This window comes from Rhincodon typus, chromosome 21 (genome assembly GCF_021869965.1).
Source record: "Rhincodon typus isolate 14 chromosome 21, sRhiTyp1.1, whole genome shotgun sequence".
In the NCBI taxonomy this organism is placed as follows: domain Eukaryota; kingdom Metazoa; phylum Chordata; class Chondrichthyes; order Orectolobiformes; family Rhincodontidae; genus Rhincodon; species Rhincodon typus.
In genome coordinates this window covers 49,540,201-49,557,362 of record NC_063352.1, presented here as the reverse complement: position 1 = coordinate 49,557,362, position 17,162 = coordinate 49,540,201, and the positions used below count along the sequence as shown (strand labels likewise).

Genomic DNA, 17,162 nt, shown 5'->3' with positions numbered 1-17,162 from the left:
GAAATAGCCTATAATCTCTGATTTATAGATGATGCACTCATTCTTGTTAAAATTGTTTTTAGAATTCACCTATTCACTGGGGAGATTTCCCAATTTGTAAAGACTAGTGTGTGATTGGCTTTCATGTGGTTCCCTCCCTATGACCTTAACAGTGTGCATGCCATTCCACCGGATCCTGCCCCTTCGGTTAATTCTATCTGTCTGTGCTTCTGTCTGTTTGAGAACACTGATTCTGTTGCTCCATGTGATTGCATTGCACAGTATAACAGTGAAACATTGAAACAAAGGGTCTTCATTAATAAAGAAAGATCAAGAGTCATTTGTAAAACAAATTATTTTACATTAATCTCTAAGTGAAACTAAGCTTGTGTGCTAACATTGCTAAACACTATTATTCAGTGATTCCAGTAGAGAAGGATTCCAGTACAGAGAAACAGTGTGGAATATTGTTTTGAAATGTGACCTTCTATAACTTAGTTCAGAAGTTCTTAATTAGTGGGGAAGCATTGCTTGCAAGTGCTAAATATATAAAATAATTCTGGGGAACAATTTAACAAGGCAACATTTGACAATTAAATAAAGAAATAAATAAGCAATAAATATTGGTAATCTGCAACTTGAACACACAGTCTGAAGAGGAGCATCAGAGGGTAAAACCAGGATATCTTAAAGAATATTTTCACAGGCTGTAAAAGCCAAGCAGGATATTTACCAAATCCAAGGCTTTTGTAACTACAACAACTGTGTCAGCATGAGAGTTTCAGTCGATGGAATGGGTAAAGAAGCCACACAATCCAGGGATCTAGATGAGTGAATTTGTTTACAGCAGCCTGTGTGACCACATTAATTCCTTGTAACTAAGTCAATGCAGAAACTTGTCCTTTCTTTGCTATTTCAACTAATTTCACAGCTGACTGCAGTAATGGAGTATCATTAATTTTGGGCCTTTTATTTCTTGAGCAAAATAAATCAGCCTACCTGAATTTGTGGAATTAGTTGATTGCTATTAGTCGATAAGGGTTGCCTGAAGGCTGAATTATGTAAGCTGATTATATTGAAATCAATTAAAGACTACATGGATGAACAAACTCAAGTGATGAATTTGAAGGTAATTTGTTTTAATGTAAATTGTCTCAACCTCAAATAGTTGAAACATCTGTTAAACTATTCAGAGTGGCATGGTGGCTCAGTGGTTAGCACTGCTGTGAGGCAGTACCAGGAACCCGGGTTCAATTCCAACCTTGGGCAACTGTCTGTGTGGAGTTTGCACATTCTCCCCATGTCTGTGTGGGTTTGCTCCAGTTTCCTCCCACAGTCCAAAGATGTGCAGATTAAGTGGATTGGCCATGTTCAGGGATGCATAGATTAGTTGGGTTATAGGGGGATGGGTCTGCATGTGATGTCTGAGGGTCAGTGTGGACTTGTTGGGCCAAAGGGCCTGCTTGCACAATGTAGGGATTCTATGAACTGGTGTATCAGTATATGTAAAGCCGACAAAGACCCTGTTTACAAAGCAAATTAATCTGAAAAGTGTTATCTAATTCACGTTAAATTTTGGTTGTGAACAATCCATGAGGTTTTCTGAAATGTTAAGTGTTCCACCGAGGCTTTTGATAATTCAATTAAAGGAAGAATCCTGTGGAATGTTGCCAAACAAAAAGACCTTGGGGGACAGGTTCATAGTTTCTTGAAAGTGGAGTTGCAGGCAGACCGGATAGTGAAGAAGGCGTTTGGTGTGCTTGCCTTTATTGATCAGTGCATTGAGTATTGGAGTTGGGACATCATGTTGTGGCTGTTCAGGACATTGGTTGGACGACTTCCGGAAAACTGCATTCAATTCTGGTCTGCCTGCCATAGCAAATATGTTGTTAAACTTGAAAGGGTGCAGTAAAGATTTACAAGGATGTTACCAGGGATGGAGGGTTTAAGTTATAGACAGAGGCAGAATAGGCTGGGACTTTTTTCCCCTGGAGCATTGCAGCTTGAGGGGTGATGTTATAGAGGTTTAGAAAATCATGAGGGGCATGGATAGGGTAAATATCCAAAGTCTTTTTCCCAGGGTATGGGAGTTCAAAACTAGAGGGCATAGATATAAGGTAAGCGGGGAAATATATTAAAAGGGACTGAAGGGGCAACTTTTTCACTCAGAGGGTGGTGTGTGTTTGGAATGAGCTAACAGAGCAAGAGGTGGAGGAGGGTACAATTACAACATTTAGAAGACATCTGGATAGTTGTATGAATAGGAAGGATTTAGAGGGATATTGACTAAATTCTGTCAAATGGGACTGCATTAATTTAGGAAACCTGGTTAGCACTGGAGGAGTTGGACCGAAGGATCTGTTTCCGTGCTGAACTGCTGTATGAAGGTATGACTCTAGTGTATGTGGGATGGTGATGTGGTGATGTTAGAAACTTGCACTGGTGTACAGCCCTTGTGAAGTTTCAGTTTCAGTTTCACAGACAAGAACTATCCAGCCACAACCTGAACCTAGTTTCAAATACAGAAAAAATTGAATTTGCCAAATGCAAAGCTCCCGAAGTTGGCCAGCATCTCCTCAGTCCTAAGTGGATGAGAGTGCACCAAAAAGGGCTTTTCCTATTAGCAGCTTCAATAAGATCCCAGATATTATTTTAATGGAAAGATGAAACCATTGCATGGAGTGTTTCTTGTAAAGCAGGTTGTTGGTATGAAAGCATCTTGTATTCATTCACCTGGCATATAATCCATGCCATTGTTGACTGGGGGTTGTTTGGTAAATAGAACAGCCACTGTTTCTTCAAAGAACACACCTGCACCTACAATATTTAATAATTCAATCTCTATTTCCATTTTGCATGCAGCTGGAATACTATCACCACATTGTCTCCTCAAGGCTTCAAGAACAGACCACGTCTGTCACTTCTCTAAGATAAAAAAAAACACTGCCCGTGTGAGTGAGATCCACATTCAAGAATGAATTTAATCTCTACATGGGTTAAAATTAAATCAATAATGTTCCCTTATATTATTGAGATACATGTTGATTCATATACACAAAATACTGTGAAGAATCGTATTTAAGATAATGATAGGAAACTGTTTCTAACCCCTTATATGTGAAAGAAAATCCTGTAACAACATGTGTAATGATCAATGTGTAATCAAATTCATAAACTCCATTAATTATTTTACTAACAACTTGTTGTTTTTCATTTTCTGTACCTCTAAAAGGGAGCTATTTTCTCTCCATCCCAGCTTGTTGAATGAATATTTTAGTTATGCTGGTGCAAGTCGTAAATTTAAGTGTAAGGTTTCAGTCAACAATGCAACCAAGCCATTGGAGTTTTTTGATCTTTTGAAGTAGGTCACTGTTGTCATATGGATCAACATAATTGAATCTTGTTTCGACACAATTTTTCATTAAGACTTGACAGTTCATAATCAGGTTTTTCTTTTTTATGAACAACGTGGTGACCAAAGTCCGGCTTTCCACATCTCTGTTTAGTTTGATGTCAGCATCTCTTCATTGCTGGCTTTTCCATAACAATTACCAAAAGGCTTTTTTGGTAAATTCTACTGAGGAAACATTGACATCATGCAGCACCTGCACCTTGGTGATGGAATTGAGTTCCTCAATACGATGTTTGAACTGACAAACAGCAGTCCCATCAAGCAACACGTGAAAATATTCCTCATCAGAATAAATATCAACCTGGCATATAAACAGAACAAAATAGGTGAACATCTCAAAGCTAGGAATATTAGCTCGAATTAATTAAGATTGGAGCTTGAAATGTAATAATGTTCACTGAATTTATTGGACAAAGTCAAAAGGCTTGATTTTAACCCAGTCTTCTCTGTGTAAATATGAATCATTAAAATAGCAGTTCCAACAGACTGTACTGCCTTCCCAATGTCTCCATGCCAGTGCCTCCATAATTACTAATCTCAAAGTATGTATGAGATAGAATCCCTACAGTGTGGAAACAGGCCATTCAGCCCATTGAGTCTACACCAACCCTCTGAACAGCATCCCTTCCAGAACCATCCCATTACCCTATCCCCGTAACCCTGCATCTCACATGGCTAATCCACCTACTCTACATATCCCTGGACCCTATGGACAATTTACCATGGCCAATCCACCTAACCTGCACATCTTTGGACTGTGGGACCCAACCGAAGCATCAGGGAGAAACTCACACAGACATGGGGAGAATTTGCAAACTCCATACAGACAATTGCCCATGCGTAGAATTGAACCTGGGTCCCTGGTGCTGTGAGGCAGCAGTGATAAGCCCTGAGACACTGTTTAGCCCCCAAAATAAGGCAGATAGAGAACAGACTTTACATTCAGACATTTGATGTCAAAGATGCTATGGCAAATCTTTAGCTCAGAATTTGGGAAAGTCCAAGATAATGAAACCCTGATGGCCAGAACTAATGGGAATTCCCAGAGTGCCTAAAACAGCTAGGCCAAGGTATCCAACTTTTCTGAGGATAGGTGTGGAGCAGGAATGATCTGTCAGGTACTGTGTGGAGTCTTTGGAATTCCCATGAGTTGGCATCCCCCTTCCAGCCCCTGCTTTTCAGTGGGGCACAGATCCACTAGATACTAATGGCTACTGGGACTGAAGCTCGGGGCCTTCACAGTTAGCTCACCGTGGAGGATTTCCATCTGTTGGCGTTAAAATCAGGCCTGAAGTAGACAGGCATGGATGGGATGGGCCCAATGGTCTTTCTTTGTAATTCTGTATATGTAATGATAGAAAGGGGCTGCTGGAAAATTGAAATATATCTGAGCTACTGACTTCTGTTAATTAATCAATCATGCCCACTTCCCCCATCACCTCACGTAATGGCCCAGTCCATATTATGTGGTTCAGTTCTTTCTAGCAACAATTCCACCTGAACTTGCTAATCCTCATGACCAATCTCACCTTGAACTTTCGCTTTTGAATGTCTACAGGAACATATAAAACTCTAATAAATAGCAACAGGGGTAGGCCATTCAGCCTCTTGAGCATGCTTTACCATTCAATGCGATCACAGCTGATCTGATATTCCTCATGTCTATTTTCCTGTCTTTCCTCCATAATGCTTGATTCTTCTACTGATAAGAATCTATCTAACTCAGCTTTAAAAATATAAAATGACTCTACCCCTACAGATCTCTGTAACAAGGAGTTCCAAAGGCTCACAACCCTCTGTGAGAAGAAATTCCTCCTCATCTCAGTCTTAATTTGGCACCCCTTTATTCTGAAAGTATGCCGTCTGGTCCTAGGCTCTTCAAGATGCTAATGGACTTGATAGGTGTTTGTAGCCTTTCTGTTTGTGGGAAATAATAAATGTTTCTTTTTCAATGAGGTGTTGTTATGGGTAACACAGGGAATTTTGCAATGCATTCAACATAGTTGAAATGTGGCCTTTTATTGTTTGATAAGCTGTGGCAGTGATTGACAGAAAACACCCTGTCACCATTGAAGGCCTCATTTCAGTAACTGTTAGATCACTCATTGTGATGGTCACAGGTCATTGACAGCATGGTTGTGATATTTAGTGTAGCACCTTGCCTGTTTCTTCAACCCAACTGTCCGCAATGAGCAAATTGAAGTAAATGAAGCTATTTATAAACTGATGGATCGGGTCTTGTGGGGCAATAAGTCATGTCTCTGCCTCTAAACCAGAACCTCCATGTTCAAGTCCCACTTCAGGACTCAATGGACAAGGACATCAAATTCAGAATCTGACCAAACAGGTTAAGGATCAGCCTTTAATCCTTCCAATAATGGCCAACGGCAGGCAGTAAGGGACAGGTTCATGGTCAACCAAATGATGGAAGGACATGTGGACCCTCTTGTATGTACAGCTTCCAGTGATCATAGAATCCATTCAGTGCAGAAGCAGGCCGTTCAGCCCATCAAACTCACACCGACCCTCTGAAGAGCATCCCAATAAGACCAACCCACCTAACGCTGCATATTCCATGATTAATCCAATTCCCCGGACACTATGCACAATTTAGCATTGCCAATCCACCCTACCTGCACATCTTTGGAGTGGGAGGAAACCAGAGTACGCGGCAGAAACTCATTCAGACAGAGAGAATGTGTAAACTCCACACAGACAGATGCCCAAGGGTGGAATCAAACCTGGGTCTCTGGCGCTGTGAGGCAGCAGTATTAGCCACTGAGCCACTGTGATGTTGTGTATGTTGCCACAGCAACTCCAACTCTTCCGGGGTAGACCGGTTAGCTCAGTTGGCTGAATGGCCAATGTGGATTAGATTGGGTCCCAACACCAGGGGATCCGATCCCTGTTCTGGTTCCACTACCTGCAGTGTGGGTCTCTGAGGCCATGGGTCAGACCTGCCACTGGGCAGAGAACTGAAGATGAAGGAGGAAGGATAAGCTTATTCCAGGACAATTGTTGGTGCTTAAAATCACAGCCTCCATGGCTGGCTTTAATTTATTGTTATGAATGCTTGGTGTGAATGGCTTTCATCTGTAGCAAAGTGGCAGTCTTTCCATGTATATCCACAGTGTGGTGGATATAGAATAGGCAGAAGACACTAATCCATATCAATGATCATACAGATGATAATGGTCATCTTTAATGATCACATTGTGACAATCTTGAAACATCTGAAGACAGTCATGAGTTTCTCAGTTGTCATCAGGCTTATTGCTGAGTCACAGGGCTATGAGTTTCATCTCCTATTTAAATAAATCGAGAAAAAAAATTAGGGCAGACCACCTAAGGGGCACTGTGACGAAATTCGAAGCAAAAAGGAAACTCACAATTTCATACCGAATGATCGTTTTGCAGGGTGTTGACATTCTCTGGTCTGTTTACGCCTCACTGCTCATGGAAGGCCTGAAGTCAATAAACACTGTTGCTGTGACTTTATGGGACACAGTGAATGCGTGGTCACTTTGAGGCACTGGGGTGGATTCTTGATGCATAGTATGAGGTTCCCAGTGGCAGCATGCCAATGCAGCTGCCTCTGGGAGGATTGTACAGATGGGTGGACATCAGAAATTATGGTCAGGATTCAGATATGGAAAGGGTTTTTTGACAGAAAGCAGGGAAACATTCCTGCCCAGTTACTTGCGAGGCTGTGGGAAACACTAGCAGAGTAATGGTTAAAAAAGATTTATAATGCCCGGTCTGAATTTTCTGTTTGTCATTAGTACATATTTCATAGAAAGGATCATTGAAATGAACACGGACGTGTTCCATTTATCAACTGAATGAGAATTTTCTCAATCTTTTCAGATACTGTGATGATTTGCTTGGCTAGAATACAAAGTTTATTTTGTTGTGAGGTTGGGTGGAGTATTTGTGGATTGCAAGGCAGGATGTAAGAATTTGATGTTTGTAAAATGGTCGCAGGGAAGAGTGTGTGGTCCCTTTAAAAGATGATGTGTTTTCTAGGTTTGGAGGTTTAAAATAAATGTCTGCAAGCAGCAGCAGATGCACAGAGTGTTCTTGAAATTGAAACATTGTATGAAAAGGCTATAATGTTAGCAGCTAGTGTAGCATTTTTAGCAGGACAACATATTTTTGAATTTAGCCCTAGATACCAAAGCCCAGTTACATTTAAGTCTGATGGTTTTGACAATCTTGGAGCAATCCTACTTTAAGAAATTAATAGGTCATCAAGGGCATTTGAAAATTGGAAAGAATCAACTTATCTGTCAAGAGAAAGGCTCTGAGCTATAAAAGAAAGAATCACTGCTCTCACAGAAATCTCTAAGCTCTCAGAGTAAGCACCATCCAAATAAAGGATTTACAGCACTTAGCTAATACAATAATAGCTAATATTCCTGACAGAAGAATTTGACAGAGGAAGGCGTTCCTGACTGGATGACAGTGGAGAATGCAAAGAACATTCCAGAAGACTTATCCTGGCTGTAATTTCGAGAGATTAAGTTTTTTTAAATTAATTTGGTTTATATAAGTGGGACGTAGATCTATTTTAATAGCATACCATTAGAATTTTCTTTTATTTGGGAATAGTTAGTAGTTAAGGGGGAATTGTTCAGTTTGTTAGTTGTTCTGTTAATTTGTTAACTATTAGAATTAGATAAATAAATTGTTACTCGTTAATTGTAGAGTGACTATCAGGAGTTCATTTCATTTAACATCCCCTTTGTAACAACTTTTAATTTATTCTTTCTTTGGATACAGATATGACTGGAAAGGCCAACATTTGTCTCTTTTCCCTATTTGCCCTCAAACTGAATGGCTAGCTAGGCTATTGCAAGGGTAAGAGTCACCCACTCCACATGGTTCTGGAGTCGCATGTCGGCCAGACCTAGAATGGTGGGCAGGCTCAAAGACCAAAATGGCCTACTCCCATTCTTACAATCTTATGGAGCGGGTAGGGAGAACAGATTTCCTTCCCTAAAGGACATGAGTGAAACAAATGGTATTGTATGCCAAATGACCATAGTTACGGAGACAAGCTTTAATTCCAGGTTTATTAATTGAATTTAATTCATGTCTTCAATACAACCTTTTTGTTATGTCAGAATCCCACTCCTCTGTATCTGCTACAGTGGGCAGTACGGTGGCTCAGTGGTTAGCACTGCTGCCTCACAACACTAGGGACCCGGGTTCCACTTCAATCTTGGGCACCTGTGTGGAGTTTGTACATTCTCCCTGTGTCTGTGTGGGTGGGATGCTCTTCAGAGGGTCAGTGTGGACACAATGGGCTGAATGGCCTGCTTACACACTGCAAGGATTCTATGATTCTATGATGTATCTTCCACTGTGAGTCACTAGATGGGCCAAAGACAAAGGAGGATTGGTAGCACTGAACTACCTCAAACAGGAGCACATCCTAGTAGAGGTGGCAATTACTACAAGGTCCCAGCTGTCTGGGAAAATACCATATTCATCATGACATTTCCAGTTATAGACATTCCCTGCAGGAGTACTTCTCTATCCTGTGGATGAGGAAAAGGAACAGTAGCACACAGACGCTACAAAAGTATGGCCACATGGCATAGAATATATACTCAGTCTGCTCATAGTCTACTTGTATTTGCAGGCAGTTCAGCTGCTTCAAGAACCATTGAGAGGAGCTCAGTGTTTAAAGAGTGTGATTGTCCAAGGCTGTTGGTGTATGCCTCTTAGTGAAGATTGTGAGCCCTGCTCTCATGCTAGAATCACTCTGTCAATATAAAAGTGATTACCGCATTTATTTTTTGGCAGCACATGTAAAATGCCCTGAACATTTGTCCCTCCTGTTCTGTTTCTGTTGGGTTTACAGATCTTCACTGTGGTGAGATGCTGCCCTCTTACAGAGCTGTTCTGTGACAGTACATGGTCTGTTAAGAGGAATTCGTGAAGAAATCAGGAAATTCCCTTAAGGGATAAAATCGGGAGCTGTCAGAACAGCATTCTCTCCAGCCTCTCATTGCTCTCATCTAATGTTCACTTGCAAAAGACAGTCCAACATCACTGCACCACATCTGCACTGAAGCTTGTTGCCACAGAGGTAGTCTGCTGTTCATTTAAAATAGGATTATGTTAGAATCCGCGCTGATCCCTACCGGATTTAATGGAACCAGGAAACTTGCATGCAACTCGGATCAAGCTATTTTCTCACAAGGAGCTTGAAGAACCCAGGGAGGTTTTTTGAAGAAGAATAGGAGTGGGGCTGTGACGATGGATTTCATCCCTCAATGAACTTGCAAAGCAGATGATCTCACTACCAAATAAAAACCGAAAGAACTGCGGATGCTGTAAATCAGGAACAAAAACAGAAATTGCTGGAAAAGCCCAGCAGCTCTGGCAGCATGTGTGAAGAAAAGTCAGAGTTAACATTTCCAGTCTGGTTCTGAGGAAAGGTCACCGAACCCGAAACGTTAACTCTGATTTTTCTTCACAGATGCTGCTAGGCCTGCTGAGCTTTTCCAGAAATGTCTGTTTTTGTTCCTGATCTCACTACCAGACTGCTGTTTGTTGGAGATGTGTTGAGATTGGCTGGTGTATTTCCTATGTTCAAAAAGTTACTATATTTCAATGTATGTTATTGGCTGCAGAGGGAGTTAAGATACCTTGAGATCCTGAAATATGCCACATAAATGCAAAAATTTCTTTTCTCTAATCCCTCTGATTAAAACACCTGATTTAGGAGCAGGTGTAGGCCATTCAGCCTCTCGAGATTGCTCTCCCATTCAATAAGATTCTGGCTGATGTGATTACTCCACAATATTCCCACCTACCCAATCTCACTACCTTTAAACAACCCTTGATCATCAAGAATGCCGAAAATTATTCATAAACTCTGCTTCCACCACCTTTGAACAAAGATGATAATTGAATAGTGTTGACTTTGAGGAAATTAACTGCTGATGCCAATATTTAAGAATAAGTTGGAAGGTTGGTTGAAGGACAGGCATGATGGGAAGGGAGCAGGTTCAGGAAAATAGGACATTGCTGCATAAAGTCAGTGTGGCCTGATTGGATGGAATGGCCCATTTTCTTCTTATAATTTCAGTCAACTCTATGAATAGTCCAATTGATTCAACACGGCATGAGGATCATAGTTGAGATCCACTCACATTCATGTAGCATAAAAAATTAATACTCAAATACGTTAATATTAAACCACTTCTGAAGTGATGAATAAGATCACATGAGATGCTGTATACATGTGCTACTGTTTAGACTTTCAGCTTAATCTTAAAGTTGAATGAAAAGTCTTGTTAAAAGACATCAGTGCTTCAGCAATCTCTCTAAAGTGATGAAGGGTATACCTGACCCTTCCTAACCACGACAATAACAAAATTCATAGCTGGGCCCCACCATATTATCAGCAGAGGTGAATGCGCTGTAATCTTTGGCCTGAGAGAATTGAACAGGATCAGTTCAGTCTTTCAAATATAACATAGAGGGTGTTTTGCCTCTAACTTCTATAAAAACGGCCTTCCCTAGAATAAGCCACTGCAAAACTGAAGCTGCAAAAGTGACATCTTCTTTTCAAAATCGATAATGCATGAAACGTGCGATGATTTACCTGGAATGGTTCCTCAACTTCAAGTGGACATGATGTGACTCGTTCCTCCTCACCCCACTTGTTGGCCAGGTAGGAATTACACACCAGTGATGACTCAGTAAAGCGTGGGTTAAAATGGAATGCTATTTCTTCAGTACTGTCACACACAAAATTGATTTCAAACCTATCAGTAGAGAAAACACCTGTATTAAATTCAATTTTCACTTTGATTGACCACCTCATTCATTAAGGACAAATCGTATCATTCTTCTTTTCCTCGTCAATTTTCATTCTGCTCTTGTTCTTCCTTTGTCATGACTTTCCTGTTAATGCATGTTTCCATGGGCACTGATCGTTATAATACATTGGAAACTTTTGCCTGTGAAAGTTCATAAGCTATTCAACTTGGTTGGGCAGTCCCTTCAGATCCGGCCCCCATAGCTACTAAAGTTGGATGGACAGCTGTGACTCATATTCCCGTTCACAACTCAGGGACACAAAGGAAGGAAATCTTCCCATCAATACCTCACACTGAGAAGAAGGGATTGACCCTGGGATTGACAGTCTGAATGGGTCAGTTGCTCACTGGATAAATGCAGCAAGCTGTTGTATATGGCTCTGAAAGTGTCCATTTGAGCACTACCCACTTAGAAGATGTCATGGATTGTGAGCAGAACAGCTCAGAAGGTGTTTAGCACGCTTGCCTTCATTGTTCAGACCTTTGAGTGAAGGAGTCAGGACGTCATGTCGAGGTTGTACAGGACACTGGGGAGGCCTGTTTTGGAGCACTGTGTGCAGTTCTCGTCGCCCTGGTACAGGAAGGACATTATTAAACTGAAGAGGGTTCAGAAAAAAATTAACCTGGATGTTGCCAGGAATGGAGAGTTTGAGTTATAAGGAGAGGCTGGACAGGCTGGGACCTTTCTCCACTGGAGTGTAGGAAGTTGAGGAGTGACTTTTAAGAGGTTTATAAAATCATGAATGGCATGGATAAGGTGAATGGCAGGTGTCTTTTCCCTAGGGTGGAGGATTTCAAGACTAGGGGTATATTTTTAAGGTGAGAGGAGAAAGATTTAAAACGACATGAGGGTCAAGTTTTTTTTTACACAGAGTGCGTGAAGATGTGGTGGATGCGGGTACAGTTTCAACATTTAAAAGACATTTGGATACATACATTTATAAGAAAGGTTTGGAAGGATATGGGCCAAGCACAGGCAGGTGGGACCAGTTTAATTTGGGATTATGTTTGGCATAGACTGGTTGGACCAAAGGGTCTGTTTCCATGCTGATAACTCTATACCTTTATGAATGAGATCAGACATCTGATCCATCTCAAAGTTTCTGTAACAATTGTCATGCCCACAGCTCCTATGAACAGACCCAATATTCATTACAACATGCATGTTTTTATTTTAAATGGTCACCCAGTCAAAGGTTGACAGCAAATGTAAGTTCAGTGACTGCCTGGAGAGAGAGGGACTCTGGGCTCAGTCAAACCTGATAACGTGTGAAAGAAGCTTCAAAGCGGGTAGGTATATATGGCATATTGGCTCAGTAGTTAGCACTGCTGCCTCACAGCGCCAGGGACCTGGGTTCAACTTCACTCTGAGGCGACTGTCTGTGTGGAATTTGCACATTCTCCCTGTGTCTGTGTGGGTTTCCAAAGATGTGCAGGTTAGTGGTTTAGCCTTGGGAAATACAGGGTTATAGGGTAGGGGGATGGGTCTGGGTGGAAGGTTGGTGCAGACTTGATGGGCCAAATGACCTCTTTCTGAACTGTAGAGATTTTCATACTACATAAAGTGAATGTATAATCTCCTATGAGTATCATGTAGTGTGAACATAATGGCTTAAAAAAAGACAGCAGTGCAGACAGGACATATTTTCATTTTCCCCTTTCAAGATTTCACAGGAATTGTGGTTAAAAATTAGCAATAACCTTGGCCTGTATTAATGGTCTGACATCCTATTGCTTGAAGTCCTGTGTTGTGAGGGTCACAGCTCTGAGAAAGACAATTTAAATACCCCTGCACTGCAGGTTAATGAAAAAATCAATGTCTCCCACTCTGAATGCTGCCAGTCAGCAACTACTGAAAGGAATTCAGGCAAAAGAATTTCAATAAACCATGAAGCAATAAATCTTGAAATTGACTTTTCAACCAGCAATGTCATCAGTAGCATAACATTCACTGCAATGGCTAGATGAATGGGCACAGCTGTGGCAATGGAGTTCAATGTATGCATGTGCGAGGTTATCCATTTTGGACCTAAAAAGGGTATTTAGCATGAAGTTAAATAGATTGGAAGTTTGGAACTGTATTCCACAAACAGCAGTGGATGCTGGATCAAACGTTAATTTTAATTCGAAGACAGATACATTTTTGGTAAGCAAAGGTATGAAGGGATATGAGTCAAAGGCAGATATATAGAGTTAGGTCACAGATCAGCCATGACTTCATTGGTGGAACAGACTCAAATGGCTATGTTCCTATGCAAATTAGGGACTGGAAGACTGTGGTCCTCCCATGGCATCGACCCATCCTGGGGGAGCCCAGTGGATTTGGCCTCCCCCCACAGGTCAGTGCTCCTCCTCCTCAGTGCCCTGCTGCCGCACCTTGGCTTCTTTCTGTTCCATTATTTTGGAATCATAGAACCTCTACATTCAGCCCATGAAGTATGCACCAACCCTCCAAAGAGTATTTGACCCAGACCTAGTGCACTACTCTATCCCTGTAACCCTACATTTCCCATGGCTGATCTACCTAACCTGTATGTCCCTGGACACTATGGGTAATTTAGCATGGCCAATCCACCTAACCTGCACATCTTTGGACCGTGGGAGGAGCACCCAGAGGAAACCCATGCAAACAGAGGGAGAACATGCAAATTCCACACAGTCTCCCAAGGGTGGAATCAAACCCGGGTCCCAGGTGCTGCGAGGGAGCAATTCCTGGGCTCTTTCTGTTCCTAGGCTGTTTCTGTTCTGGACTTGTTTCTGTCCTGGGCCTGGTACTTCTCCTGGGCCTATGGGCATACTTCACACTAACAACAAGAAGGAAATGCCTACTTGACCTTGTGCCAATCAGGCACTTGCGTGGTCACCTGTGGGCTTTACCTTGCCTCACTTCCTGGGGCAGTGATATGCTGTTCCACCCTAAGCTGCTGGTCAAACAGAGACTGGCATCCATTGTGGAAAGTGGTACCACCTCAGAGACTTAGCCCCAGTTGATGACATGGCATTGCCACAGTCCTGGGGAAGCAGATAAGGTGGGTGACCTTCGGGAGCAAATTGTGGGAACGGGAGTTTAGCGACAATGCAATGTTGTGGCCTTAGTGGTCAGCTCCACTGTCACATACCTCACTCTACCCCACCATGCACCAGATCACCCATGACTGTACCCTCTTTGGCCACAGGTGAGGTCCCAGAGCATTGGAGAATAGCCAATGTTGTCCCATTGTTTAAGAAAGGTAGCAGGGATAATCCTGGAAATTACAAGCCTGAGAGTGTCACTTTGATGGTAATTAAATTATTGGAAAAGATTCTTGGGGACAAGATCAATATCCATTTAGAAGCAAATGACTTAGTAGCAATAGACAGCATGGTTTGTGCAGGGGACGTTGTGCCTCACTAACTTGATTAAGTTTTTTGAGGACGTGATGAAGATGATTGATGAGGGAAAAGTGGTTGATGTTGTCTACATGGACTTCATTGAACCTTTGACAAAGTCCCTCATGGCAGACTGGTACAAAAGGTGAAGTCACATGGTATCAGGGGTGAGCTGGCAAGGTGGATACAGAACTGGCTTAGTCATAGGAGACAGAGGGTAGCTGTGGAAGGATGCTTTTTGGAATGGGGGCTGTGACTTTTGGTGTTCCACAGGGATCAGTGCTGGGACCTCTGCTGTTCATGAGCTACATGAATGATTTGGAGGAAAATGTGGCTGGTCTAATTAGTAAGTCTGCAGATGATATACAGATTGGTGAAGTTGCAGATAGTGAGGAGGATTGTCAGAGGATACAGCAGGATACAGATTAGTTGAAGGCATGGGCAGAAAAATGGAAGATGGAGTTTAATTCGGACAAATGTGAGGTGGTGCATTTTGAAAGGTCAAATGTAGGTGGAAACTATACAGTGAATGGCAGAACCCTTAGGAGTACTGATATGCAGAAGGATCTGGGTGTGCAGGTCCACAGATCACTGAAGATAGCAGCGCTGCTAGTTGAGATAGTAAAAAAGACTTATGGAATGCTTCTCTCATTGGAAGGGGCATTGAGTATAAGGATAGGCAAGTTATGCTTCAGCTTTACAGAACTTCACACTTGTAATATTGCATACAGTTCTGGTCACCACACTAGCAGAAGGATGTGGATGCTTTGGAGAGGGTACAGAGAAAGGTTCATCAGGATGTTGCCTGGTATGGGTGATTTTAGCTATGAAGAAAGTTTGGATAGACTGGGTTTGTTTTCACTGGAATGCAGGAGGTTGAGGGGGGACCTGATAGAAGTTTATAAGATTGTGAATTACATGGATAGAGTGGAAAGTATGAGGCTTTTTTCCAAGGTGGAGAGGTCAATTACTAGGGGACAGGGATTCAAGGTATGAGATGAGAAGTTTAAAAAAGATATGTGAGGCAAGTTTTTCACACAAAAGGTAGAGTGTGCCTGGAATGTGTTGACAGAGGAGGTGCTGGAAGCAACCACAATAGCAGCATTCAAGAAGCACCTGGACAAGTACATGAATAGAAAGGGAATAGAGGGATACGGATCCTGTAAGTGAAGTCAGTTTTACTATGAAAGGGCAAAATATGTCGACACAGGCTTAGAGGACTGCATGGCTTGTTCCTGTACTGTATTGTTCTTTGTTCTTTGACTGGGGGTAGTAAGGGCATGGAATGCCCTGCCTGCAACAGTAGTACACTCGCCAACTTTAAGGGCATTTAAATGGTCATTGGATAAACATATGGATGATAATGGAATAGTGTAGGTTAGATGGGCTTCAGATTGGTTTCACAGGTCGGCACAACATCGAGGGCTGAAGGGCCTGTACTGCGCTGTAATGTTCTATTTTCTATGTTCTATGGAGCAGATCAAGGACATTTTCCCCCAACAGGGGCTGCCACTTTCTTGCCTGTGGGTTGGGGTTAATTGGGGCAATGGGGTGAAGAGCATTAGGGTCAGGTTTAGGGTTAGGTTCAGGTTTAGGGCTAGGGCTAGGGTAAAGGTTAGGGTTGGGTTTAGATTTAGGGTTAGGGTTAGGCTTAGAGTCAGGTTTATGGTTACGGTCAGGTTTAAGGTTAGCCTTAGGGTTAAGGTCAAGGTTAGAGTTAGGATTAGAGCTGGGTTACGGTTAGGATAAGGGTTAGATTTAGGATTATGGTTAGGGTTAGGATAAAGATTGTGTTAATTTACAAGGCATTAACAAGTGGCAGTCTGTACAGGCAAGCTTCCTACTCAGAAATTAGATCCTGTTGTGGAAGGAAAGTACCTGATACCATCCTGATTGATCCTCACGCCTCCTCCTGCCATCTTCCCTGCCACTTCTCTAATGAAGAGGGTTCTCCCAGGCATGGTAACCAGACAGCAGCGTTAATGTGACACAGAGGCAGTAACCTCACTCTCTGGGTTCCCCAATCTCAAAGCTGCACAGCAAACACTGCAACCCATCCCCTACTCGCCTCCAAGTTAATATCCTTTCATCAGAGCCACATCGCTACTGTTTATTGGGAAATTCTTACACTAAGTGTTGGAATGAGTTAGTAACATGTTTTTCAAGGAAATGTTTACACTCAGAATGCCATCAATTCCTGTACAGAGCATCAGTGAATTCAAAAATATATACAGGATAAGAGAGTGCAGGCATTCAGTAAATCGATAGCTGTAACATTTATAAATGAGGCACTTAGTCTCCTGGTGGTGAAGTTATTGTGTTGGATGATGCTGAGCTTGACCCTGCATATTGGTTTCAACTTCTGCTCCAGATAAAAGGTCATCGATCAGAGACATTAACACTCCCTCTTTCTCCACAGGCACTGCCTGACCTGCTGAGGGTTCCAGCATTTGCTCTCATTTCCTGAATGCTTCAACTTCGATCCACTGCTGCTGTTAGGTTGGGCACTCTCGGCAAGTCTCTTAAATAACAGCACTTCCCAAACAACATCCTGTGTCTTTGCA

General features: G+C 42.1%; 1 protein-coding gene across 1 annotated transcript in view; it reads right to left on the bottom strand.

Moving 5' to 3' along the window:
• Window positions 1-3,268: 3,268 nt before the first annotated feature.
• Window positions 3,269-17,162, bottom strand: part of grifin (galectin-related inter-fiber protein) — a 28,269-nt gene continuing 14,375 nt past the window's right edge. Inside the window, exons 3-4 of the mRNA XM_020532896.2 lie at window positions 11,013-11,175; window positions 3,269-3,692 (exon numbers count right to left, since the gene is read on the bottom strand). Coding sequence (XP_020388485.1) covers window positions 3,528-3,692; window positions 11,013-11,175 — 328 coding nt within the window. The 3' untranslated portion in view covers window positions 3,269-3,527. The remainder of the gene's footprint in view (window positions 3,693-11,012; window positions 11,176-17,162) is intronic.